The sequence below is a fragment of the Barbus barbus genome (genome assembly GCF_936440315.1).
Source record: "Barbus barbus genome assembly, chromosome: 29".
Taxonomy (NCBI): Eukaryota; Metazoa; Chordata; class Actinopteri; order Cypriniformes; family Cyprinidae; genus Barbus; species Barbus barbus.
In genome coordinates, this window is record NC_136757.1 from 12,337,500 (window position 1) to 12,365,316 (window position 27,817).

The following is a 27,817-nucleotide window of genomic DNA, read 5'->3' on the forward strand; positions in this document are numbered from 1 at the left end:
AATTGAGGCTGATGCATATAAAATGGCTCCTCTAGATTATAGAGTTTACCCAGATGGTCCATTCTATAACTTATTTTTTAAGAGAACTTGATAGGCCTATCTAAATGAAACATAACTTAAAACTCTCTTAGAGCTCTCTGAGCTATATAAATTTCCTCTGTGTTCATAGAAATGAACCCCACAATGTGTAATTGTGTATCCTTTACATCAAACCCCTCTGCTCTCCCCCCACTCACCATCATGAACAGCACTGTGACTGCAGTGGAGTCATTCAGGTTCCTGGGCGCCACCATCTCCCAGGACCTGGAGTGGGATACTCACATCGACTCCATTGTGAAAAAGGCTCAGCAGAGATTGTACTTTCTTCGTCAACTGAAAAAGTTCAACCTGCCACAGGCGTACGTGACAAAGTTTTACTCTGCTGTTATTGAGTCGGTCCTGTGCTTTTCTATAACTGTATGGTTTGGGTCAGCCAACAAACCAGAAGACTGTAGCGGACTGTTAGGTCAGCAGAAAGGATCATTGGTGTCCACCTGCCCAGCCTTCAAGACTTGTACTACTCCAGAGTGAAGAAACGGGCAGGTAACATCATCACAGACCCTTCTCACCCTGGACACGACCTGTTTGCGCTTCTCCCCTCTGGCAGACGCTACAGATCTCTGTGCACTAGAACATCTAGGCATAAAAACTGTTTTTTCCCCATGCCATCTCCAGCCTAAACAACTAACACAGGAATTATTACCTGTGTCCTGTAATTCATGTCTGTAATTCATTCCCCATCTCTTATTATTGACTCTCTTCCTAGTACTTTGTAAATATATATGCATATTTTTTCTAAACAGCTGTATATATAGAGTAAATGAGGCACAAATCTGTACATAAATCTTCTCTTCCAGATTCTTACACATTATTATTATTATTATTATTATTATTATTGTTAAGTCTTATTTAAATGTTTCTGTTCTCATGTCAGATATGTATGCATTTATGTACCAGAGCTTCTTAAAACCACAACAAATTCCTCATGTGTTTGTGCACACTTGGCGAATAAAGCTGATTCTGATTCTGATTCTGAAAATACATACTAAAGTCAGCAGTCAGGGCTGAATCCTGCTCTGAGGCAGTCAAAAGCGGGCGGTCCCAAAATATTCTACAGACTTGATATATATATATATATAAATTATATGATATAGTTTGAAGTGAGAATAGAGTCAGACAACACCCCTCTTCCTCTCTGTTTGTGCTCAAACGTCAGCACATCACACGCTGACATACGTCAGAAAACAGGGTCAGGTACATCTTTCAAACGCAGTCTTTTTGAGACACACTGATCTTTTGGGAAATGCTGCTCTCAAAAGTATTTGATTAAACATAGTGCGGAGAAAACACACACTCCGGTGTTTTAATCCGTTTTCTTTTGCCCTCTTTTTCTCTCGCATCCCCTCCTCTCACTGCGAAAGTGATTAGAGGGAACATTCTTGTGCCTGACACACAAACACCTTTTGTAGGGGCCCTTTGAGTGTCACATTGAAGTGTTTGAGCTTTCTAGTGAAGCCACTGACTTGAATGAAAGGAGAAGTGGGTGCAATCGATATACAAATGAAGAGAAAAAATAGAGACTTTGTAACTTTGACTTTGTGTGTGCTTATTTCTGCTGTCCTTTGAGTGTCTTTTATGCATATTGTTTTTATATATCTGACTGTATAAGTGTGCATACTCTGCAGAAAGACACACCGCACTTAAAGTTCAGTTTCAGTCTGACTATATATGCAACCCGATCTCATGAAAGTGTGTATAAATAGTACGCCAAATAAAAATGAAAACTCATGGTATTGATACGCAAAAATGGACTTTGGCGTTTATATGCTACGTGATGGGTAGGATTAGGGTTGTGGGGTAGATGCGTATCATATATATGCGAAAACTACGTATCATATGCACGCCAACAAATTTTGTATCATATGCACATGAAAACTGCGTATTATATGCACACCAAACACGTTTGTTTCATATATACGCCAAAGTCAATTTTTGCGTATCAATACAATGAGTTTTCATTTTTATTTGGCATACTATTTATACACATTTTCATGAGACCGGGCTTATATATGACTGCATATATAAGCATTTATGTCAACAAAAATCAGTTTTATAATTAAAATGTAATTGATTCCTGTGATGGAAAAGCTGAAGTTTCATCAGTCATTAATCCAGTCTTCAGTGACTCATGATCCTTTAAAAATCATTCTAACATGGTGATTTGCTGCTCAAGAAACATTTCTTATTATTGCAGATGTTGAAAACAGTTGTGCCTTATAATATATATATATATAATGTGCAAAATCCCACATTGATTATAACCATGCATATTAATTTACTGAATGCGCTTTGATATCTAGATTAGGTAGGACAAATGTCATTCCCTTTCAAAAACCAGAATGTTTTATTATTAAATGTCTATGACAATTAAAAATATTTGTATTAAAGACAATATAACCCTTTTATGCCAAGTTTAAGGATAAAGAGCGCTAGGCATGTTGTAATGTTAGCACGTCTGTAAAAGAAGCGCTCTGGCTTTGCCTCTTGCGTGATTGCACCCAATTATGATTCTGTTTCATCTTGCTGCAGATGTTAGGCAGAAGTGGGGCTTAAAAGAAGAGGGGCGCCGGCTGAGGGGTGTCAACAGGCCCTCCGTCAAACCCTCTTTGAGGCCAGTGTCAGGTGCTTTGATTGGCGGGCCTTCGTGAGGAGAGATTCTCTTCTCATCTGTCCGGAGAGCGTGACAGGTGAGTGCCACATCAAATACGGCTGAATGGAGAGAAATATAGTGATCCTTCACAGCAGAGAGCTAGATGACACATGTTTGTGCCAAGGTGAGGGACAACGACCTTGGTGTCGCTTTCTTTCACATCGTCTCTGTTTGGTGAGGGTTCAGGCTCTTTAATGAAGCCGCTTTTGCTCGCACGAGTGAGAGGAATGATACTTTTTACTGCTTCTCCAAAACTTTTCAAACAGCAAGTGCTCAGCAGACAGTAGTCCAGACAAAGTGAGTCCATAAAAGAGAAGCCCTTTCTTATCAAGTCAAACAACTATTGGTTCCATTTTACTGCTTTTTTTTTATCAGCTTAGCCTTCAAACTATTAGTCTGAAGTGAGTGCAACTATCATTAAAAACACATCTGTATACAAATATTTGGTCACTTTTTAAAAGCCATGTTTTAAAATGCATGAATCAATGTATGAAACAAAATATCAAACCTATCAGTAACCTCTGGAAAAAAGGTTATGCTGATTTTTTTTTCCTTCTCAAAACTAACTTCACTTATCCATTATTACACATTTAGTGCAAGGGAACACAAACTTTTTTAATGCGGGGACCCACTTGATATAATTACCTTTGAGACCACCACAAACTTTTTAGAGATAAATATGAGAAGAATGCTGCACAATTTAGAGCAGACATTTCATAATGCTTATGGAAATCTATCAATGGGATAAAACATGAACAAAGATACAGCTTAAAAGAATATATTTTGCTTTCTCAATATATTTTAGCAAGTAAGATTAGCATAAAGGCTATTGAAAAAATAATGGACTGATATAAAACTCAAAATTCATTGAGTCAAATGTTGATTCAGTAGATGCTCTGATAGATGTAGTAAACTCATTCAGAAGCATTTGTGACCCTGGACCACAAAACCAGCCATAAGTTGCTCAGGTATAATTGTAGCAATAAATTGTTTTGGTGAATTGGAGTATGTACAGGTTGCGCAAATCCATGCTATCTGTTAAAATCTGCAGAAGGTGACAAGAGTCGATGCTGAAAACCAGTGCAGGAAACCCTGCTGTGATATGCAACAAACTTGTGGTGAATCAAATCAGACAGGTAAAGCTCAACAAAGAACATATTACTTGAATTTGTGAACTTCAAATTCAGTTTCAGTTTTGAATGAACCTGTTAGCTTTGCATCCAAATGGTGTTGTTAAAGCATCTACCAACAGTGGCTAAAAGTGTCATGCTAACCAACAAAACTACAGACACACAGATGTTTTGGCAACAGTAATCGCATGTGTTGTTCATCACATTAACTATAGGCAAAGTTTCACAAACAGTAATAGAAATGTCATCACTTAGAATAGCATATATGTTTTATAATTTATTATTTCTATAAACATTCATCATTTAAAATGCCTTTTTGTGAAAAAAGCAATAAAACGTTCACAAACAAACAGCATTTTTAATAATCATTTTGAATAGTATATCTAATGTTTTATAATTTATAATTTCTTTAAACCTTTATCAATTAAAAAGTACTTTTTGTCAAATTATTTGCTTGCAAAATATACTTGTGCTGTGCATACATTACTAAGTGTGACTTAGTAGTCCAAATATGTTTTGGTGCCGTATATCTCAACATGTAAACTACTCACATTAAACACCTCAGATTAGTCTCTTATTACGTAATCCGGAAGGTCAAAATGTCAGTCCTTTCCACACAGCTGTATCTTTGAAGAAGGTACGTGTCTTTAAATGGTTGACCTTTCATTTTGTGTATCTCATACATCTATTCTTCCTCTGATCTCTTAAGTGCTGTCATTAACAATATCACACACACACATGCACGCACGCACACACAAGTACATTCAGAAGCTTCAATGCTGCGGGCTCTTCAAGCTAATTAAGCTGTTTAGAGTCCTTTGCTGTGTTTTTGGAATGTTTGACTTTTTGCATAAAAGAAAAATACTTTGGAGACACGATAAGAAGCCCAAATGTGTTTGAGCACATTTCTCTTAAAAAAACAGATAATTTTCTTACCTCCTGAGTCTAAACTAAATGCTTTCCTCAGAGCAACAATATGGCTTGAATCTAAACTCAGCTCAGAAAGGAAAACAACGATTTGCCAGTAATCAGTCCTTTTTGAACCACTATGGGATTAATTTCATTGTTTAGTGGGCCCTTATCAAAAGTATATTATAATGATAAGAGATTTTCTCGAATTTCATATCTAATTGGTGTCAAGTTTAACTTCTAATGGGGAAAAATTTTGCATATTGTAATTATGGTGTGTTTTGAGGTCCCCAATGACTCACATCAGAGGATTAAAACTCAAAGTGAATGAAATTCTGTTTAGTTTCAAGATATGATATTTATTTCTCCTTTTTTTCTACTACAAAGGCAAGAAAGTTTCTAAATGCTGCTGTTTATCAGGCATGATATAATAAACAGAGCACAGCTTCTGTGGCTCTTTGCCATGCACACAAAAAGACTTGGCCCTAGTCAAGAAAAACTGAACTCTTTTTTAATATCTGGAGCCTTGTTAAAGACTCACTAGGGGAAAGTCACTGCGGAGACCAACAAGGCATCTGTTATGCTCTTTGTATTCTTATTTTTCACAAAGGGGGGAGGAAATTATGCCATGGACAATAGAGATGGTGCAAAAGACCTCTCTTCTGTTTGAACAAACTGTAAAACAGTTAAAGTGGAAATTCGTAGGATTGCTTTGATGCCATTTAATCATTGTGTAACCATTTGGTACAACTACGTATGTTCACATTGCAATGCACATAAAAGTTTAGAAAATTATTGTTCAATTGTAATATATGATATACAGTGGCTACACAAAGTGTACAGACGATTATGTTGACAATCTGCAAACAAATGATTCCAGAGCTTTTCTACCAAATGCCTTCATGTTTGTCATTTGCAATGACGTTTTCCAGCTGGACATTGAATTGTAAAATATTTGCTTGTAAATTGTGCTTATCTTACAACTGCTTTGATATTTTGTTTTCTAGAAGTTCACTGACATTCATAAATGTTGCTTAAGTGTCCTAATACTTATTTCATTGCTCAGTTAGAGAAAGAAATGTACAAAAAAATGCCTACATTTTGGAATATGGATCAAAGACATGAAGCTACCAGCTTCTGAAGGGTTAAATGAAGTTGTGGGGGCTGTGATCCACTGCTCATAGTACATTAACAACTGGCAAACTGATATGTTCATGCTGAAACAACTGTTCAGGCAGTCAGAAAGAACACTGCAGATAACACGTTTCACACACACATTTGTCCGGTCTCTTTCGCTCTCTCTTTCCTCCTTCTGTCCTCAGTAGACACAGAAGCAGGAAGGAAGTTTTGGCCAGCCGTTCACTGCTGGCTTTGGCCGGCTCTTTCATGTCTTTGTAGTTTTATTGGTGTTGTCATTAGGGGTTTTATGGCTGGTGTTTGCCCCGTTTTAAGAGCGGCTGTATTTAGAGGAGGTGTGATATGATGTCTGTGTTGATTGGGCTTTTTTGAATGAGCATCTGACCCTCTGAGCACCATAAACACTCAGGCCCTCTCCCAAAGGGAACATATACACTGTATTTGCCTTTAGGGTAGAGATCCCCTGAAGAGAAAGGAGCAGTCTAAAAACAGTCTGTCAATAAAAATGACATTTTAAACTCATCAAATAGTTACATAAAAAGTGATGAAAGGGATTCAGTCGGTTATTACTGCAAAATAAAACCGTTCAGGATGATACAAAACCTCTTTGAGTGACTTTAAACATACCAAAAAAATAAATGAATGGACATTAAATATTGATTTGAAATTGTGAGAAAGAGTTTATAGTGAGATAATACCAGACGTGAAATATGTTGGAAATCAGTTGCATTGCTAATTTAGTGTCATTGAGATAATATTATAGTTATTGAATTTGTTTTCATTTGTATAGTTGTCAGTCCTGTCTTCCTGTGTCTTGTGTTTCCCTTCCTCTCGTGCCCATATTTGGTTTGCCTGTCCTCATTATTAGTTTATTTCTATCCAGCCTGTTTTATTAATGATCTTTTCCCCAGTGTTTATAAGTCCTCTGCTTCCCTGCCTCTGTGTCTGGTCTTAATAATTTCATGTTCATAATCACCAGCGTGATTATGAACATGAAATTATCCAGCCATGGCATCCTGTTTCACAGAAATATAAATAGGAGGGAAAACAAAACAAAGGCCAAATTCCAAATTAATCATCCATCACAATGAGAAAAACCAAAGAATATATTTCTGATGTGCAGCAAAAGATAACTGAGCTTCACAAATTAGAAAGTGGCTTTAAGAAAAGAGCTACAGCAGTGAAAATTCCCATTTCCACCATCAGGGCAATAATTAAGAATTTCCAATCAACATATGATGTTATGAATCTGCTGGAAGAGGACGTGTGTCTATATCGTCCTAATGCACAGTGAGAAGGAGAGTTTGAGTGGCCAAAGACTCTTCAAGGATCACAGCTGGAGAATTGCAGAAAAAGGTTGAGTTTCGGGGTCAGAAAACCTTTAAAAAAAGTTATCAAACAGCCCCTACATCACATGTTGTTCGGGAGGGCTTCAAGAAAAATTCAAGAAAAAAAAATGCTTTCACCAAAAAACTATCTCCAGCATATTCAGTCAGACACTACTGGAATTTCAAATGGGACTGGCTTCTATGGCCAGATGTAACAAACATTTTTGCTTTTTAGCAGCAAACACTCAAGATGGGTTTGGTGAACACAGGGATAAAAAGTACACCATGTGTACAATGAAATATACTGCTGTATTTTTAATGTTGTGGGCCTATATTTTTGCTGGAGGTCCTGGACATCTTATTTAGACACATGGCATCATGGATTCTATCAAATATCAACAGATAAATAATAAAAAAGTGACTGACTTTGTTAGAAATATTACAATGGGCCATGTTTGGATCTTCCAACTGGACAATAATCGAAAAACAAAACTTAAAAACAACACAAAAATGGGTCACTGAGCACAAAACCAAGCTTCTGCTGGCCATTCCAGTCCTCTGACCTGAACCCTGTAGAAAATGAGTGAGGTGAACTGAAGAGAAGAAGCACCGTCATGGAGCTGGGAATCTGAAGGAGAGTGATTCTGGATGAAGGAATGGTCTCTGATCTCTTGTCGAACCCGGTCTCATGAAAATGCGTATAAATAGTACGCCAAATAAAAACTAAAGCTTGTGGTATTGATACGGAAAAATGGACTTTGGCGTATATATATGATACGAATGTTTTTGGTGTGCATATAATATGCAGTTTTTGCGTACAGATGATATGCATCTACCCAACAACCCTAATCCTACCCATTGCGTAGCATATACACGCCAAAGTCCATTTTTGCGTATAAATACCACGAGTTTTCATTTTTATTTGGCGTACTATTTATACGCACTTTCATGAGATCGGGTTGTCTTGTCAGGTGTTCTGTAACCTCATCAGGTATTATAGGAGAAAACTCCTATACTATTTTGGCAAATGGAGGTTTCAAAAAGTATTGAATAAAAGGGTGCCGTTAATTGTGGCCAATGTGTATTAGAGAAAAACATTTATTTCATAATGATATTCCCCCCCATTTTAAATTCTTATTCTCCAATGAAAGGTTAGATTTTTGTAATTTTTTTAAAATAATAGATCAAAAGGATTAAAAATGCAGATTTATTTCCACAGCCTTCTCTATTTACCAAGGGTACCAACAATTCTGACCACGTGTGTAAATATATATATATATATATTACAAATGAATTAAAATAATAATAAATATTTTATTACAAATAATAGGAGAGTTGAATGGTTGAAGCTTTCAAACAGTGTTTTTATGAGATCAATAGCCTAACTAAAATAATACCAATGTGCATGTATCTCCTCCTATATAACTGGTCCAAAAGCTGTGAATGCGGAGTGTGTGTGAATGTGCAATTATGTGTGTGTTTGTAAGCCATCACCCTTTTGTGCCCTCTCACTCCCAATAACCACAAGCAGCACAAAGAGAAACGCTAGCCGAGAGCCAGCAGGGGCACCGAGGCTGTCATTACAGCCCAGCCACGGAGAGCAAATACCAGGCCCTAGCAACCTGCGGGAGGGGAGCGAGGAAAGAGAAGAGGAAGAAAGAGACAGAGAAAGGAGCGAGGCGAGTTAGCTTAGTAGTACCATAGTGAATGACCCCAACGTGACTCCTCAGCTCCTCAACAATCACGCTCAGCCAGCTGGAGATGAGGTGTTGAGGGGGCCCCTCAGGGAACCCCCGGATGAATTTACTGCCGACTCAGAGACCTGTGAATGAAACCCAATCAGCTCAGATTCCTGCTCAGCATGAGCCCTGGACAAGGAGAAAAAAAGAAGCACGCGGGACTTAGCGTTAATGCGGCCGTAGCTGCCATAAACAGCCTGCGGAGGCCTTTCTCACTCTCAGACAAACAGCCTCTGCATTTTTATTGTCCTTCTCCCTTACTTTTCTTCCTATTCCCTTTGCTCAAAAGTCAATTCATCACCACTTCTTGTTAATTTACTGCTGTTTGTTCCAATGCTAAACTGAAAGCGAGAGAAAGTTAGGAGTTGGGCAAGTGTGAGAGAGGAGGAGGAGATTTCTGAAGAGGGGAGGACGAAGGAGAAAAGGAGAGAAGAAGGAAAGGAGGTTGGGGGAATACAGAGGGAAGCAGCTGTCTATTTAAAGCAGGTTGCAGCGATGCTCAGAGCTACCCCGCTGATCAATTAGCATATCTGAATCCTTGCGCTGCACGAGGTTCCCGCGCTAGCACGCTGCTAGGTGGCACTTCTGAGGGAGGCGGCTTTTGAATGCGCACACAGGAATCCAGCAAACGCTCCGTGTTCCCGGCCGTTTGAACAGCCACAAAAATGACTTGAAGTTCCAACTCCAAACTGAAGGGAAAAAGAAAAAGTTTCAATTTTTCTTTTTTTTGGATATAGAGAGGGAGGACAGACGAATTTACTTGTTTTTTTTTTCTTTTTTTTTTCTGTACTTGATGTTTAATAATTCACTGTGATGTTTCTCCCGCTCTACAGAATTCTTTGGGGTGAGGGATCCAGAAGAACAGATAGATTTTTCCTCTGAACTCGCTGTTTGATTGACTTCTACTGTACCAATTGTCTATAAGCTCATAGGATTCGTAATTATAATGAATATGAGAGAGTGGGGATGTATAAAAGTTCAAGTCTGGTGAACTCTGACCTTTTATAGAAAATTGACCTAAGGAGAATCAAAACAGTCACAGACTGACCTGTTGATTCAATACAAAGAATACAAACTTGCATACATTTATCAATGGTTATATTAATAATAGAGATAATATATTGTAGATAATACCATATAGTTTACCATTTTGATCATATATATATATATGTTTGTGTGTGTGTGTGTGTGTGTGTGTGTAAATGCTAATTTATATTAAGTTTAGATTTACTTCCAAAAGTTAATTATGCCATCATACCAAAAGTGCTAATTTGCATGACTTTTTAAAGGTCCCATGGCATGAAAATTTCACTTTATGAGGTTTTTTAACATTAATATGAGTTCCCCTAGCCTGACTATGGTCCCCCAGTGGCTAGAAATGGCGATAGGTGTAAACCGAGCCCTGGGTATCCTGCTTCGCCTTTGAGAAAATGAAAGCTCAGATGGCCCGATCTGGAATCCTCCCCTTATGTCGTCATACGGGGAAAGGTTACCTCCCCTTTCTCTGCTTTGCCCGCCCTACGACCGTGCGAGGCGAGCGAGAGACATCATGGCTTGCAAACGAGCGAAGCACTGTTTTGCGTCTGAGTAATAAACTGCACATATTAACAGACAAATTATGTTCATATTTAAAAGTCCAAACAGTCAGTAAGCGACAAGTGCTTGGAAATGCTGTTTTGTAAATTATTTATTGATGAGTCTGCTGCTTTAAGGCAAACTGAAAGCGTTGCTTCTCTGCCGCTCGCTGCTCAGAACAGACGCCGAGAGAGGCGACACTTCGCCGGGAGAGAGACCTCGCGCTCGCGGGGCAGTACTGGAGACATCTTGCAACTGAATGATAAGGTTTTTTTTTTTTTTTTTAAGTCGCTAGGTTTGTTAGTATGTACCCGTTATGGCAAAAAAAGCCGCCTAAAGGGTCTGAAAGTTACTAAATATTGTGCTAATGTCGCGCTCGTGTGTGTGAGACGTGGGAGCTGATGGCAGCAGTCGGTGGATATTGTTGCGGTCCGCCCAGGTATACTCTATGTGTGGGAAACACTGACCGTATCCAGACACAATATTTTACACTAACCATTCGGAGACGTCCTGCTGTAGCCGCTGAGTTGCAACTTCTTCTTCTGGTGCTTCTCCATCCGGATCAGATTCTGGGTCAAACTGAAAAGCTTGAAGGACTGCGTGTCTACGAGCCATTGCCATACATCCACTGTCAACATTAGCGCATGGTACCGTGGCGCAAGCTGCAGGCCACACACCCACCCTCCACCTTGCCCCGCCTCTCTCCTCCTCATTAGCATTTAAAGCTACAGACACAGAAATGGCTCGTCCTGAGGAAAGCTCATTTTGGGACTGGTGGCTGAAATTCTGCACCAAGGCTGAATTTCGGGAACAAGACTTCAGATACAGTACTAGGGACCACTTAGGCCTATATAAAAGCATCCAAAAAACAGCATGTCAAGGGACCTTTAAATCAAATTTCTGTAAGGACATTTTGAATCGCCTAACCTGTTAAGTTTACATGTACTTGTACAATTGTGGATAATTATCCCAATCAAATGTCTGTTTATTGCTAATGAGCCTCATACCATCCACAACAAATATCCCCCATAGCCTTCCCCCTCCATCAAAACAATAAAACCCTGAGTCTATGAACACGCTGGAAAATCCCTTTCAGGTTTCATAAGGAATACATGCTAACGCTAACACAGCAACAGTGCGTCTAATGTCTCAGACTTCACCCTGAGGGTATGTCACCATTCAGATCAAGGCAAATCAACAACAGCGATGATGGCAGTGCGTTCCCTCCCACATGGTTTAGAAAGTGAAACGATAGTGATGGTTTGTTGTTCTATTGAGCGCCTCAGTCTTCACAAAAGCTCAGACGAACCTAAAAACAACCTTCTATGTCAGACTGCCGAAGCATATAGACCATATTTGGGGAAAAGCAGGTCAAGTTTTTCTTCTCCCTCTCTCTCGCTTGTTTTCCCTTTCTCCATTTTTTCAGGATAGCCTTGAAGTTGGTCTCCCATCAGTCATAAAGCGTGGTTCTATTGACGGGATCCAGGGAGGGTATTGACGGTTCCATAATTTGGGCAGGGGAACACAAAAAAGCCCTGCCTCCCGCTGTGCACAGCATGCCACTGCAGGCAGCGGGAGCTTCACATTTTATTAGCCTGGGAGAGCAGCCCCACTGCAAATAAAGCACATTCAGCCAGCCACTGATCTCTGTCACAAAAACAATACCATCATAGCATACCGCTCTCAGTGCTCGCTCTTTCTCTCCGTCATACGCATACACACGGGCACATGCGAACGCTCAGTGTAACTCTTTCTCCCTTTATCAGTCATTCAGTCTTTTTCTTTCCCTTCAACTCGCTCTTTCTGAACACCACCTCATTCCAACTTTCTCAACATTTCTCTCTCTGTCGCCCCCCTTTCACTCTTCATAGTGTCTCTTTCATTCGGTCCCCACAGTTGGACACTTCACACTTGGAGGTATAGCAGCTCAATGAACAGGCTACAAATGAGCTGATTCAAAAGAGCTCAACCTAATGAAAAAAAAAAACAGCTATATTAGATTAGCCCTCCACCTGCTCCATTCTGTGTGCATGTGTCTTTATGTATGTTAGTATCATGGAGAAACTTTGGAGAGCAGCACACATATCAAGTTAAAGATATAGTTTGACCTTAAATGAAAAATGTAAGACCTCTATGACATTCGTTCTTCTAACACTAAAATGAGATATTTTGAATAATGTGCCAGTCATTTCCCCCCCATGCAATTACAATGAACAGGGATTAGCTTTCTAGCTTCAAAAAGAACACAAAATAATCTTTAAAGTGGTCAGTTTTGCTGTATTTTTACAATTTTGCTGTAAAAGAGTTAGTTACTAAAACAGACTTCTCTTATGACCACAGACACATATTTACAAAAGTGAAGAGAAGCCCAGATGACCCTATAATTGACATCGACCCCTTAAAAAGAAGTAAGCTTAATTAAGTAGTACTAATAGTAAAAAGATCCACAGAGGGTAACCGTCTTTCTAAGTTACCATGTTTACCATTGTTTTACTATTGCAAGAGACAACTGAACATAAAGCTGAATTGTAAATGACAGATTGCCAATATTTGACTTTAAAGTATTAAACTTAGAAATATGAAGAAAGATTTAGTGTTTCACACTATGTTGTAAACCCTGTATATATATAGTGTATATATATAGAGAGAGAAAACACATCTTGTTGCATCAGCACGAGGATAACAAAGAAGTTGCACAACTTGCAGACTCGCTGACACATATTAACTGCTAACAATCTGGCTTATCAATGAATCAACGAAAACTAAACTGCCTCAAAGACAGGCGTGACTGGTTGTGATAAAGTGCAGTATAACACATACACACAACACATATTTAACACAAAACCTCACAGTCCTCTCATGCTAACTCATTTTAAGAATGGAGAAACAGATGAAAGTGCAATTTCAGTGAGTGAAAGTGTTACAGAAACAAAGCAAACAGGCACTGAAACCACACACAATGAATTAATAGTGTTTTCCAAAACTCTTCCTCCCTCTTTGCCTTTGTCAACTCTATACAATTCATTGGAGGTTTGAAATATATTTAAATAAAATCTGCATATGCTTTTTTTGTTCCATTACATGGAACTCTCTTTAATGTAGCCGCACTCAAAAAGCTATTCAAACATCTTACATAAATTATGCTCTCAGTATTAAAATCAAAGGCCAACGCCACTAGTCCCAGGGCGGTGGGAGAAAACTTTTGATGGACAGAAGGAGAGAAAGGCAAACTTATGATAGGCATGTCATACTTTTTTTAAAGCCTCACTTAGCCTAGATTTGTCTGCTATTAGCTCAACATCAAAACAATCTGATGATTCCTAGCCTACACCTATACTCTTGAAAAGCAATAATTAATGACACTCTTTTTCTCTGTTAATGGAAATGGTAGTCAACAGTATTCCTGTTCTTAAAGTGTACTGATCAAAGAGCCAAGCAAAATGTACAGTACAGTACTCTGGATTCAATAAATGATCTGGTTTAATAAAAAATGAGTTGTGAGCTTGGCTTTTAGGATCGTTTTAGGGCCTGTTCCTGTCAAGACGATATGTAACATCTAAATTCTAAAATCTTTCAGTAGGCTATATAAAAGGAATGTTTGACTGTTATAATGGGTGTATAAGACACAGTCAATATATGGGTGGCAGTGACCTTTGGTGGCTTTATCACCAAAATAAAACCTTGTGGAATATCAGTCTCAAAGCATTGACAAAAACAGATTGATGAGTAAAATAAATGGTGTACTTAGCATCGACAAGCCTTAGCAGGTGAAAGCTGTAAAGCAAAACAAATAAATACTTAAAACAACTTTAGACAAAACCTGAGAGATTTAAATCTTGAAATAGACCACAAGAACAGGGGAATCTTCAAAACCAAGAAGTCAAGACCATTTCGGCTATATAATTTATAATAACATAAACAAGGCCTGTTTCACACAGTCCACAAAACAGTGTGTAGGATGCACTTAATTAACATGTTTGGCTGGTCATATCTAATTCATGTAAATTAAATTTTATTAAAAAGGCAAAGGGAAATGGTGTGTGGCGACCCATACTCAGAATTTGTGCTCTGCATTTAACCCATCCAAGTGTACACACAGTAGTGAACATACACCCGGAGCAGTGGGCAGCTATTGCTGCAGCACTTGGGAAGCAGTTGGGGTTTCGGTGCCTTGCTCAAGGGTCTCACCTCAGTCGTGGTATTGAGGGTGGAGAGAGTGTTGGTTATCCCTGCCGGACCGGCGACTCGAACCCACAACCTTTGGGTTACATGTCCAACGCTCTATCCATTAGGCCACGACTGCCCTTGGCAATACAGTGGCCGAGAGAGCTCAACACGCTGCAGCTTCAGAAAACACATGCAAATAGAAAAAGCACCAGCAAATCAAGAAAACATCTTCATCAGTTTGACAGAAGGGGCTGTAAATGCTCACAACACAAAGAAATAAAGAAACACACTGCAAATGCTCACAATACAAAGAAATAAAGAAACACACTGCAAATGCTCACAATACAACCAAATACATTTTATTTGCAATACGTTTCTTTGTTTGGTTGTGTGTTGTGAGCATTTGCAGCGTGTGTTGTCAAACTGACGAAAGTTATTTTCTTTTTAATTTGCAACAGCTTTTTTCTATTTGCAGTGCGTTCCTTTTTTTCGTTTTGTTGTGAGCATTTGCAGCGTGTGCGTTGTAATATTGAGGAAGTTGTTTTCTTAATTTGCAGGTGTTTTTTCTATTTGCAGCGCGTTGAGCTCTCTCGGCTACCGTAATTATAGTACTGTAGAAGTTTTACGACCAGACCGTTTGAAAAAAATGCTTTGAGCCCGAACATTTTAGAGTGCTCACAACTGCTGTGTCATAAAGTCTTTGATAAATGGTCCTCTAAAATGGTAATATGGAGAGTTGGTGCAGTCCCAGATGTTAAGGCTTACTGCTGTTCAGTCCCGTTCATTGTTTCCATTGGAAGTAAACAAACTGGAAGTCTGTAAAAGCCTGTAGACAGCAGCAAAACAACAACATTTCCAACATATCAGCTGATAATGACAGGGATTTTTTTTAATCACACTATCAGCTCACCAAATCTGTCTTCATTCTGTATTGTAAATACATACCTGTGTGTTTTCTTTTATAGTAAATCAGAACTCCAGCTGCCACGAAGACCCCCATCAGTAGCCCCACAGATCCAAGAATGATCTTAGACCTTTCAGAGTCAGGTAGAGAGGGATCTGTAAAATGAAAGAAAATTCTTAAAATATGTTTAGTGAGGCAACCAACTGAATCTTAATTCCTTAAATTCACCCTATAATTTAATCATAACTCTTCTTACCCCAGTGATAGATCATGGGTCTATGGGAGCTGGCATGCTCCACCACACAGGAGATCTTCTCTCCAGGTTTAGGGAAGTATTCCAGGTGGGAGTGGATTTGATGGAACCAGTCTCCATTAGCCATCTCCTCAGTGGACGTCACATCAGCTGCCATTTCTTTATCATCTCTCATCGATGTCAGTTTAATGGGTTTGGGGTAGAAGTCATAGGCACTGCACACAAGCATGGCTTTCTGATTCACATAATCTAACCGGATAATGACTTCTGGTTGTACTGTAAAAGTAGAAAGAGTTGGCCCAGATGTCTTATTTATATCAAACCAAAATACCAAAGTTTTGAAACTAATAAAATTATATATTCTGTATTTAATATTAATAATGTAGTGAATAAGGAATGGTTTTACCTGTCATCCTTGACAAAGAGACAATTAACTCTCCAATTTTGTTGCATTGGTTCAGCACAAATTCTGCTTGTGCAAGTAAAATCTTGTTTTTGTTATAGTCCTCTGCCAATTTCTTCCCAAAGTCGGTGTTATCAATAGCCTTATCCTCAGTACTGTTGTATCTCAGATATTCTATCATGTTGTAGGTGACCGAGAAGATAAATTCAATGTTTTGTTGAGAGTCAGGTACTCGACACTGAATTTGGAAATATCCGTAATGTCCATGCTCTGGACAACAGAAAAAAGAAAGATAAGGTTAAACAACATTTTGACATAAAAACAAAGATTGACTAATACAAATAATTTTCAATAAAAAATAAAATATATTTTCTTATCTTATAATTTTCATTAAAATAAGATATTTTATTGTAATAAACTTGTCACAAAGAGACATATAGTGAATCAGAATTTGATGATTTTTTGATTCTGTAAAGTCTGCTATAGTAGGTCCTTTGAATTTTACAGTAGTCAGGAAATCATTCAAAAATTACATCACAATTTAGTTTGACATTTGTTTAGTTGCTAAACAAAAAGGATTCTGGTTGGTCGAAGAATAGATAAACTTCAAAAATCTCCACACTTGGACATAAGCATATCTTCAGTGATTATTTAGGTGACAAGCAATCAGAGGTCAGATGCAATAGGTCTCTCCAGAGACGTATATCTGCCACCCATGGGTCAGGGTGAAAGAAGAGGTCCATATGCCATATATTGGGTGCCGTTTATGAATCTCCCTGGAGACCAGTCCTGTACAGACAGATTCTAACACACACACACACACACACACACACACACACACACACACACACACACACACACACACAAACACACACACACACACACACATACACACACACACACACACAGAGAGAGAGAATACGCAACTTCTTCAAGTCTGTGTTGTTAAAACCCAAGCTCTAATCCGAAACTTTCCACAAACATCCAGATATGAAGTCCTTTTTCTCAGCTAGAGGTTTCAGTCAATATTCTTTTATATTTTCTAATGTTTAAAGATGAAGAATAAAGTAAATGTTTGTGTCATGTAGATGAGAGGCCCAAATGACTTTTATGACATAAGCTGTCATAGTAAGCCAGAAGAGTAAATGTATGTTTTGATGTGTTGGGTGCTTTTCTTAAACCAAGGAGAGAGCACATTCCAGTGTGAGACATGTAATTCTATACTATTCAAGTTTCACATGGGGAAGTCCTTCAAATCATTTACAGTTTTTTTGGATTGCTTACACACTAAAATTAAAAGTAGTACACTATTAGCAAAACCTTACACTCAAGAAGCAAAACATCAGCCCATATTTGCACAACTATAAGCACATTGTCAACCTCACACTTGTTGCAAAACTCTACACACAGTGATTTGCAAAACACTAAACACACTTAACATACATTACACACAAAAATCTATCATGAAGTCACTTCCTTGCAATACCAAAGCACTGACTGTCAAATTACCGCACCGTCCAACCAATTGGTTCAACACAGTCATCAGGTGTGCAAACACTTGTTTGCTTAATTGTAGACACACCAATCAGGTGTATAAGCACTATAAAAAGCAGCAGGTGAGTTCATCGGTCTTCAATCACAATGGAAAGAGTCAGAGAAAGAGTAAGACGACGAGGAGGAGGACGAGAAGGAGGAGGAGGAAGGGGAGGAGGTGCTCAAAGAGGACCGAATCTGACAAATGAGATCCGCGCAACACTGGTTGACCACGTTGTCAACCACGGCCTGACGCTGAGGGAGGCTGGACTGCGAGTACAGCCAAATCTAAGCCGATACACAGTGGCAAGTGTGATAAGAACATTTAGACTGGAAAATAGGTATTGTAAAAATATCACCATATCAAAAACATCTGCACGGTTTCAGTAACTGCTTACAGTACTGTATTCTATGCAGTATCAGCACTTCTGTTACCTTTTCCTGTGCAATTACTGTACTATTGTATACTGTTTTTTCAAGGTCAGGAACGACAAGAGGGAAGGCCTCCTATGTTCACAGAACAGCAAGAGAGGAAGATAGTAAACATGGTTTGGGCCAACAATGCTATAACACTCAATCAGCTCCAAGCTAACATTGTCAATAACAATGCCAGTTTCAACGATATCCATCAGGTCTCAACATCAACACTGGCACGCATCCTAAAAAAAAAACATATTCAAATGAAGCAAATTTATCGAGTGCCTTTCAAGCGCAATTCCGAAAGGGTGAAACGACTGCGGCATGATTATGCAGAGGTATGTATTCACTTTAGCAGTGTGATCTTGCATACTGTCTCAATCTTTTACTGTACTGTAATATGTATACTAGATCTACACTGAACTACACAATTTTGCCTGACACTGTTCTTCAGGGAGTTTTACGAATGGATGGAGAGGAGATCCAGCATGAGTTCATTTACGTAGATGAGGCTGGGTTCAACCTGACAAGAACACGAAGGAGGGGAAGAAACATCATTGGCCACAGGGCTATAGTCAATGTCCCAGGGCAACGTGGGGGTAATATAACACTCTGTGCAGCCATTACACAGAATGGGGTCCTCCACCGCCATGCCCATATGGGCCCTTACAACACAGCACTCATACTTACATTCTTGGACCAATTGCACAACATAACAGCAGCAAATCAAATCGATCATATGCAATACATTGTTGTCTGGGACAATGTGTCTTTCCACCGCTCTGCTCTGGTTCAGAACTGGTTTCAGCAACATCCACATTTCACCATCCTATATCTTCCACCATACTCTCCATTCCTCAACCCTATAGAAGAGTTTTTCTCGGCATGGCGGTTGAAGGTATATGATCTCCATCTCCAGGCTGAGGTACCCCTCATCCAAGCCATGAAGGAGGCCTGTGACCAGATGGAGGTAGCAGCAATGCAAGGATGGATTCGTCATTCAAGACGTTTCTTTCCAAGGTGTCTGGCTAATGACAACATTGCCTGCGATGTTGATGAAATTCTCTGGCCAGATCCAGCTAGGCGAAGAGACAATGTCTAGTGTGTTTTTTTTTTTTTTTTTTTTGTAACCGTAAACTTGCAGTACAATACGTAAAGTGACATTTTGTTACAGTATTATGAATCTCCATGTCAACATTTTGGGCGTGTTGAGAAATAAATGAGTTTCTTCAGTCTGCAACATTGGTCTTGTGTAGTGTTTGGTGGATTTACTTTATATTTGTACTTTGTTAATGGTAGCCTACTCTAATCATAGGGAAGTAGAAGTGCTAAAAGTGTTTTAGGTTTATCACAGCAGAGTGTAACTCGTGCAAACAGAGTATATTAAAATGTGAACCGTGTGTTTCATATGGTAACAAAGTGTAGTTTTTAAACAGAAGTGTATAGTTTTTACAAGAGTCTTTTAATTATGCAAAGGATCTGTAGTGTTTTGCTAATTGGGTGTGTGGTTGTGCTAATTGTGTGTAGTGTTTTGAAAACACGGGCCCTGTTTTGAAAAACGTGCTTAAGCAATCCAAAAAAACTGTAATAAAAAATGGATCTGGAAAATGTATGTTATTCTAAAATTCCATTAATGTTTCATCTTTCTCAGTGTTGAAGCACACAAAAATCTGTCTATTTGCGCCCTCTACTGATCAACAAAAAAAGTGAATCCTTAAACTTGAATTTCAGACTTGATATAATTCAAAGTCTGCAAGAGCTGCAGTTGCATGTAACTTGATTACCTGCATTCTCTTTTTTCTTGTCACTTGTCACTGGACCTTGAAACAAATATTTAGAATAGAGCCACTGTGTTAATTCTCCATAAAATAGATATCAGTTGAGATAATCCATAAAGAATCAGTTAATTTATCTTCACTGATATGTCTATGACAGAGATTACACTCCAGATTGAACAGACAGATGAAGCCTTGCAGCCATATAGTAAAGAGAAATCTAATTATGTTGCATGGTGCATGGATCACTAATTACAATTATTTGCCCCCCCAAAAATATATTTTAATTTGGCAATTGATCTCATCTTAAAAAACTTTACTAACAGCACTAATGTGTTGTATTTGTTTGCATACATTCTTGGAGAGAGGACCTAACTGGGCTTCCAAATGCAGCAGCTAGAGTCCTTACTAGAACCAGGAAGTATGACCATATTGGCCTGGTTCTGTCAACACTGCACTGGCTCCCTATTAAGCATCGTATAGATTTTAAAATCTAGCAAATTATGGTTAATAATCGTTTAGCAACTCTGAACATGAGCGAGGTCTTCTCGCATTATAGTCCTCCATGTCCCCTGCGTTCTCAAAACTCTGGCAATTTGATAATACCTAGAATATCAAAATCAACTGCAGGCAGCAGATCCTTTTCCTATTTAGCGCCCAAACTCTGGAATAATCTACCTAACATTGTTCGGGAGGTAGACAAACTCTATCAGTTTAAATCTAGATTAAAGACCCATCTCTTTAACCTGGTTTACACCTAACACACTAATACGTTTCTATTCAAATCAACTGGAACCGGCAACACTTCCCATACCACCCTATGTACTTGTTACTGTACATCGTAAGAAGAATGGCATCTACTACGCTAATATTAGTCTGTTTCTTTCTTTTTCGTAGCCACCCAATCCAGTCGGTATCCAGATCGAGATGGTCCTCACTGCAGAACACAAGATCCAGGGGGCGTGGATGGATCTAGATTCAACTCCTCCCACCTTACATATACCTGAACCTACCCGTCTCCACCCCCTAATCCCTAAACTCACCCATCCCCACCCCTAAACCTACCAATCGACCACCCCCTAGATGTGGACCCAACCCCGCCCCCTGGACCTTTGTTCTGCAGTGAGGGGCTACTGTCCAGATCAGATGGTCACTGCAGTCACCCGGATCCAGTCTGTATCCAGCCCAGATGGTGGATCAGCACCTAGAGACGACCTCTACATCCTTGAATGTCAGGAGGACAACTAGATGAGCCCCAGAGACAGATCCCCAGTGAAGACCTCGTCCCATAGACAGCCATTGGGTCAAGACCACGGGAACCAGATGAGTCCTCAGCACAAACTGTTGGTTCGTCTGGCCAGAGGAGAACTGGCCCCCTGACGGAGCCTGGTTTCTCCCAAGGCTGTTTTGCTCCATTCTGTCACCGATGGAATTTTGGTTCCAATGCATGGACTCACTACAGGAGGCCTTTATTCACCCCCCGGAGCCGTGTGAGGCAGGTTTTATTATGGATGCGCGCACATTATTTCACGTCTTCTGGACTGTTGACAAAAAGCACCCGCAATTGTAAGGCTTGGAGGGGCCAGGACAATTTTGAATACAACTCCAATTGAATTCGTCTGAAAGAAGAAAGTCATATACACCTAGGATGCCTTGAGGGTGAGTACATCACAGGCTAATTTTTATTTTTGGGTGAACTAACCCTTTAAGCTGCAAAAAATGATTAAACATCAAATTAGACAACAATTGAAAGAGTAGTGCTGTAAAAATTTAGATATTAAATGCTCTATTTGTTCTATATATTATTATTATATATATTTTTAAATGTGTGCATGTGTGTGTGTGTGTGTGTAAACTGACCTGTGTGTTTTGGTTTATATAAATCAGTCATAATCTACCATAATCACCCCCAACACCACCCCTGCAGCGCCTGTTATAATCTTATTTCTATCAGACTCTGAAAGAGATGACCCTGCAAAATAAAAATAAAATAAAAGTGTGATAAAATAGTGTTATCCACTAACATTTGCCTAGAAGATGCCTTGAGATGAAACATTGAAAATAAAATTGCTAGCCTAGGTAACAACACAATGAGTCACTTGAGAGTTTCAGTTTTTAAAAATGAGAAAGAAATGACTAAATAGGCACTTTATTGTATTACTATTTATGTTGTTTTAACATGAGGAGTCATACTAAGAATAAGTTCAAAAGAACAGCTGAGCATTAGTAATAATGATGCTGGCCTGAAAACTTTTGATTGGTTAAACTGTTTAGGCTAAGCAAACAAATATAATATCAGCTCCTCAGTGGACGTCACATCCTCTGTCACCTCTTTATCATCTTTCATCCATGCCATTTACTGTTGACATGATGATATTGATTGATCTAGGTATTCTCAAAATGTTTTTTTGTGTGTATTTAATGCATCTCACCTGTTATTCCTTTCTTAGGGAGGTATAGCTGCCCAAAGCTCTTGCATACCACATTCAGTGTTGTTGAGTGCTCTCTACGGGAAGTATGGCAGGACGGCAAAACATCGACGCTAGAAGTAAATTAAAGGATATAAGGAATTTTGACTGTCTTTACGTGCTAGTTCGTTTGTTGGCCACTAGATGGTGCGACTGGATAACCATCAGCAACAACATGAACTAGGGCTACGACGCGGTGCAACATATGATTTTTGTACAGATTACAGAATAATAGTCGCAAAAGTTGTAGATTTACATACTGTTAACAACACTGAAACATTTTATCATTCAATTGTAAACTGGTCTTCTCAGAGAATGTCATCAACTGACCAATCCACAAAAATAACTTTTTTTCTGATCTGTAGTGTGAGAATGGGAAATGTTGGCTGCAGAAAGGTTGTGCGGGGAAGAAAAGAGTTGACCTTTATTTATTTAGCAGATGACTGTGTGAATAAATTGACCAATGAAATCGTAACTAAGATGAACCCACTAAGCAGGCAGATCCAGTTTCATCCACTTATTTGTTTTAATTCTAGTCTCTCATTTTTTCTTGCTTTGGAGAACAAAATGTAAAACAGATTCCTGTATGCATGACAAAGATCAGGAATTTATTCTGTCAAACTTCCTCATGTTTTTATTTATTTATTTAACGCACATATTTAGCTAGATTGTTGTTGTGTCTTAAAGGGGTCATGAACTGCCTGCACAAACTGGAGGGTGGGGCTAGAAAGGCAGCGATGTAGAAGCAGGCATTGATCTTCTTCTGCGGAGGCGGTGTTTAGCCACACTATTATGTCATAAAGTGTCACTTTCCACAACTTGTTGTTTTGGCAGATTGTCTTCAATATAAGCGTTTTTTAGACTAACGAGAAAGTTTTGAGTTCTGAAACTTACAGGATGTTTGTTATAGTACAATGACCTCTTATATGTCAAAAGATCAATGGAAATCTTGATTTCTCAGTTCATGACATTGTCCTTAGGATCATTGTCCTTATGTTTTTTAAAACATTGTTGCAAATACTACAAACATTTTATTTACAATGTATTTGCAATAAAAAAACCTGAATATCAGACTTTTCATACACTCCTTTGCATGCACTCCAAAGACAGATGCAGAATCAACAGATGAACATAGATTAATTAGTATGGTAACATTTTAGAATAATGGTCCGTTGTTAACAAGTAACTATGCAGGAAGTAATAGGTAGTACTACATTAACATTAAACTTACCAATTAACCAATTAATTACTAATCACAACAGTAACGTCTTAAAAGTAAGCAATTGGGTTCTTTGTGGAAACTAATCTATGAATATGATATCCCACAAATAAGTCGGCTACAGTTTGAAATTGTGACTACTACTCTTACCAAAGGATGGATGTTCTCTGTTTATTTCAAACAAAAACATAGAATAATAATAAAAAACGATAATTCACTTAAAAATGTCAATTGGTCATAGTTCACAAGTAGTTCTCAATGAGGATATTTTTATTTAATAATTATTACAGTTAAACTGGTTCTGTTCAGTAAACAACTGGAGTGATTCACTAGTTGCTTGTCATCAGTACTTAAGCAAATACTTAAAATCGTAGAATCGAATCATAATTGCAGTGATTAATTTGATTCTTGCATGTTGTATGTTTGGCAACAATTCTTTTAACCCTAACTGATGTGGTGCATAGCTTTTCATCTCTCAAACAACCGTGTAGGAAGACATACCCATGTCTATATTCCAGGATGACAATGTCAGGATTCATCAGGCTCAAACTGTGAAAGACTGGCCTCCATAGCGTCTTGACCTCAACCCCATTAAAAGTCTTTGGGATGTGCTGGAGTTGACTTTACATTGCCTATCCAAAAGAAAAGTTGCACAGTCCAATATTTCATTGGACCACCTATATGAAATTCAGTATTTGCTGATTTAAATCTAAATGGCAACCAGGCAGTGTATTTCTACCACTCTTCAGTGCCACTCAGTGTATGCAGAGGTTCAGAGTATCTGATGTCTCGACTTCCAGCTGATATAACACGTGCTATAAATGAAAGTACATCACAGTCATAAGTATTTTATACGTAAAATGGAGAAACCATGAGATTTCTAATGCCTTATTACCTTTTTTTTGAAAAATTGTATGAGTGTGTTTGCACACTAACCTGTGTGTTTTCTTTTATAGTAGATCAGTCCTCCTGCTGCCATAATTACTCCCAACACCACCCCTGCAGCACCTGTAATGATCTTATTCCTGTCAGACTCTGACAGCGATGGATCTGCCAAACAAAATAAAACTGTGCTAAAATATCCCATGGTTTGTTATGCAATGTACATAATTCTGTCACTAAAATTAGCCTAGAAGATGTCTTGAGATATTGCTGTAGATAACCAACAACCAAATGAATTCCTTGAGTGTCATTTGTTTTTAAATAAGATAGGAATGCCTAATAAACATTTTATTTTGGTAACACCCTATAATAAGGTTCCATTTATTAACATTAGTTAATGTATTAACTAACATGAACAAACAATGAACAATGCATTTATTACACTATTTATTAAACTTTGTTAATGTTAGTTAATAGTACAGTTGTTCATTGTTTACTCATGTTAGTTCACACTACATTAACTAATGTTAACAAACACAACTTGTGAATTTAATAATGCATCAGTAAATGCTGAAATTAACATTAACTAAGATTAATAGCTGTAGAAATATTGTTCATTCTTAGTTCATGTTTACTAATGTTGTTAACTAATGTTAATAAATGGAACCTTATTGTAAAGTGTTACCTTTATTTTATGTATTTACTTATGTATGTTGTTCCGTATACACTGTAAAAAGTGATAAGTTGACTTAACGTAGTCACTCCAAAAAGTGATAAGTTGACTTAACTTAAAAAAATTAAGGAAACCCCTTGCCTTAAAATGATCAAGTAAATAATAATTAAAAAAAAAAAAATACGTTAAGTGAATTGTCAACTTATTTTTTAAAATTATTATTTACTTAATAATTTTAAGTCAAGGAGTTTCCTCAATTTTTTTTAAGTTAAGTCAACTTATCACTTTTTACAGTGATATGCATGTATTTATGCTGTTTTATCATGATCTGTGGGAATTATACTAAGAATATGCACCAATGAGCAATAATAATATGCTGGCCTGAACAAGACTTCTCTGTGGTTGATTAAATTGTTTAGGCAACAAACTAAATAGTTTGGTTTCTGTGGTCATATTTTGCAGTATCAGCTCTGTTCTTACCCCAGTGATAGATCATGGGTCTATGGGAGCTGGCATGCTCCACCACACAGGAGATCTTCTCTCCAGGTTTAGGGAAGTATTCCAGGTGGGAGTGGATTTGATAGAACCAGTCTCCATTAGCCATCTCCTCAGTGGACGTCACATCATCTGTCACCTCTTTATCATCTCTCATCCATGTCAGTTTAATGGGTTTGGGGTAGAAGTCATAGGCACTACAGATCAACATGGCTGGACTTTTACCACTGGCTTGCCTTACTGACCGGATGAAGACTTCTGGTTTTACTGTTGTAATAATGAGGTTAATTTTGTGTTTTCACTGATGTGTTTGGTTTATTGATATGTTTGGTTCAATGCATCTCACCTGCTTTTTCTATCATAGGGAGGAATAGCTGTCCAAAGTGCTTGCAGTCTCTAATGTTTTTCTCTGCCTGATTATGTAGCCACTTTTTACTAAATTCATTCGCCCATTTCATTGCATATTCAGTGTAAGCAACAACTGTGTTATCAGTACTGTTGAATCTCAGCAATTCAGTTTTGTCATAATAGACTGAGTAAATAACCTCAACATTTTGTAGAGAACCAAGTACACGGCAGAGAGCTAGGACGAATGCATAATGGCCATGAACTGAGAAAACAAGCAGCCAACAAACCATTAGACAGTTCAATAATGAACATGTTCTGACACAGTCTGCTGAACTTTGCAAATAATAATAATAAAAGAGTAGATAATAATAAATAATAATAATAAAAGAATCACAAAATAAAATATATTTACTTATTCAAATATAAACAAAAATGTAATGTAGACCTATTTCACCATTATTAAAAAGACTATACCTTACCTGTTTGAAACAAAGCAGGCAATAACAAGGCCAGGTATATCACACAATCATACCGCATTGTGCACTCAGTTGTTTTAGTGGCATAGAGATGGAATGAGCCTGAGTGCAGTTACAGTAAATGTCTTATAACGCCAGCCTAGTTTGCCATCGCAACTCATCAAACTGGAAAATCAAGCAGATCACTAAACCACGAAACAACATGTGATCATGTAACTTACACTGGGACATTTTTGTCACAAGAGCTGAACTGCAGAAAAACTGAAGTGAAAGGTCAGTGGGTATTTGGTGTCAAATGGCGGATGGCAAATGTCTATAAAGTAATTGTTCATTCATTTGACTCCAGTAGTTTTTGTAATTTGGGTTTTTCCAAATGAGGACGCACAGGAGTCGGCCACCCTCTCATCCCATAAAATGTGGAAAGTTTCCGTTCTTACCCCAAAAGTTTACACCCTTTATTTTCTGATGAAGATTTTCTTTTCTTTTTTGAAAAACTTGTTATTGTCAAGACCTGCAAATTTCCATTCTTGAAGTACATTCTGTGATAAACCATGAAAGTATATCAAATCAAAATAATAGATTATTTTTAATATACTGTTTTATTACAATAAATATGTATTACTCTATTACATTTAAATGTACTCATTCAGAATAATATGCTCTGCATATAATAGCATCTAATTTTCCAATACCATTGAGTGATCCACCACTTACTGTAGTTCTCATTTGTTTGACTAGTTCTTAGTCACTAATAAGGCACTTGACAGACTACAACAAATTACTAGAGACACCTCAAAACTGTTGTTCTTTTGCACTGCATAATAAATGAAGCAGTAAGAAAAAGGTTTCAATTTTTTTTTGCTATGTTCACAGCATAAGGTTGCATGTAAATTTTCATCTGAACTGTTTTCCCATGACTGTGACACTGCATCACAGTATTTTCTCTTGCCTTTTTAACTGTGCAGTCACAATGCAAATTGCAGTTACTTTAAATATAAATCTTAGTGCTGTCAATAGATAAAAAAACAACTAAAACTAATCAAATTTTTCTGAAATTAATCCCAATTAATCACGATTAATCCCACCTAACAGTAAAGTTTTTAAATATACTTTTATATTGCAATAATTTATTAGGCTTTATAAAAATATCTAATTTAAGTGAACTTAAAACAATCTTCACATAAACCCATTAAATGCCACATTTACCCGTGCCCTGCAGCAAGTAAAAAATATAATT

At 38.0% G+C, this 27,817-nt stretch overlaps 2 protein-coding genes across 3 annotated transcripts; both read right to left on the bottom strand.

Annotated features, from left to right (window-relative positions):
* Positions 1 to 15,495: 15,495 nt before the first annotated feature.
* Positions 15,496 to 16,475, bottom strand: LOC306849068 (rano class II histocompatibility antigen, A beta chain-like; the record flags this gene model as incomplete). The annotated part of the gene is made up of 4 exons (XM_079383929.1): positions 15,496 to 15,560; positions 15,680 to 15,793; positions 15,895 to 16,167; positions 16,298 to 16,475. 4 exons carry the CDS (start codon positions 16,473 to 16,475, stop codon positions 15,496 to 15,498), a joined length of 630 nt encoding a protein of 209 aa, XP_079240055.1.
* A 6,525-nt stretch (positions 16,476 to 23,000) lies between these two features.
* LOC306849695 (rano class II histocompatibility antigen, A beta chain) lies at positions 23,001 to 26,729 on the bottom strand. 2 transcript variants are annotated; one of them, XM_079384933.1, is made up of 5 exons: positions 26,584 to 26,678; positions 26,103 to 26,366; positions 25,742 to 26,023; positions 24,643 to 24,756; positions 23,001 to 24,521 (listed from the first exon to the last, which is right to left on the bottom strand). In XM_079384933.1, the coding sequence occupies exons 1-5, from the start codon at positions 26,639 to 26,641 to the stop codon at positions 24,442 to 24,444; spliced, it is 798 nt and encodes a 265-aa protein (XP_079241059.1). In that variant the 5' UTR covers positions 26,642 to 26,678; the 3' UTR covers positions 23,001 to 24,441. The 2 variants fall into 2 exon arrangements, with proteins under 2 accessions (XP_079241059.1, XP_079241060.1); XM_079384934.1 differs by having other exon boundaries at positions 23,501 to 24,521; positions 24,643 to 24,714; positions 26,584 to 26,729.
* Positions 26,730 to 27,817: the final 1,088 nt, after the last annotated feature.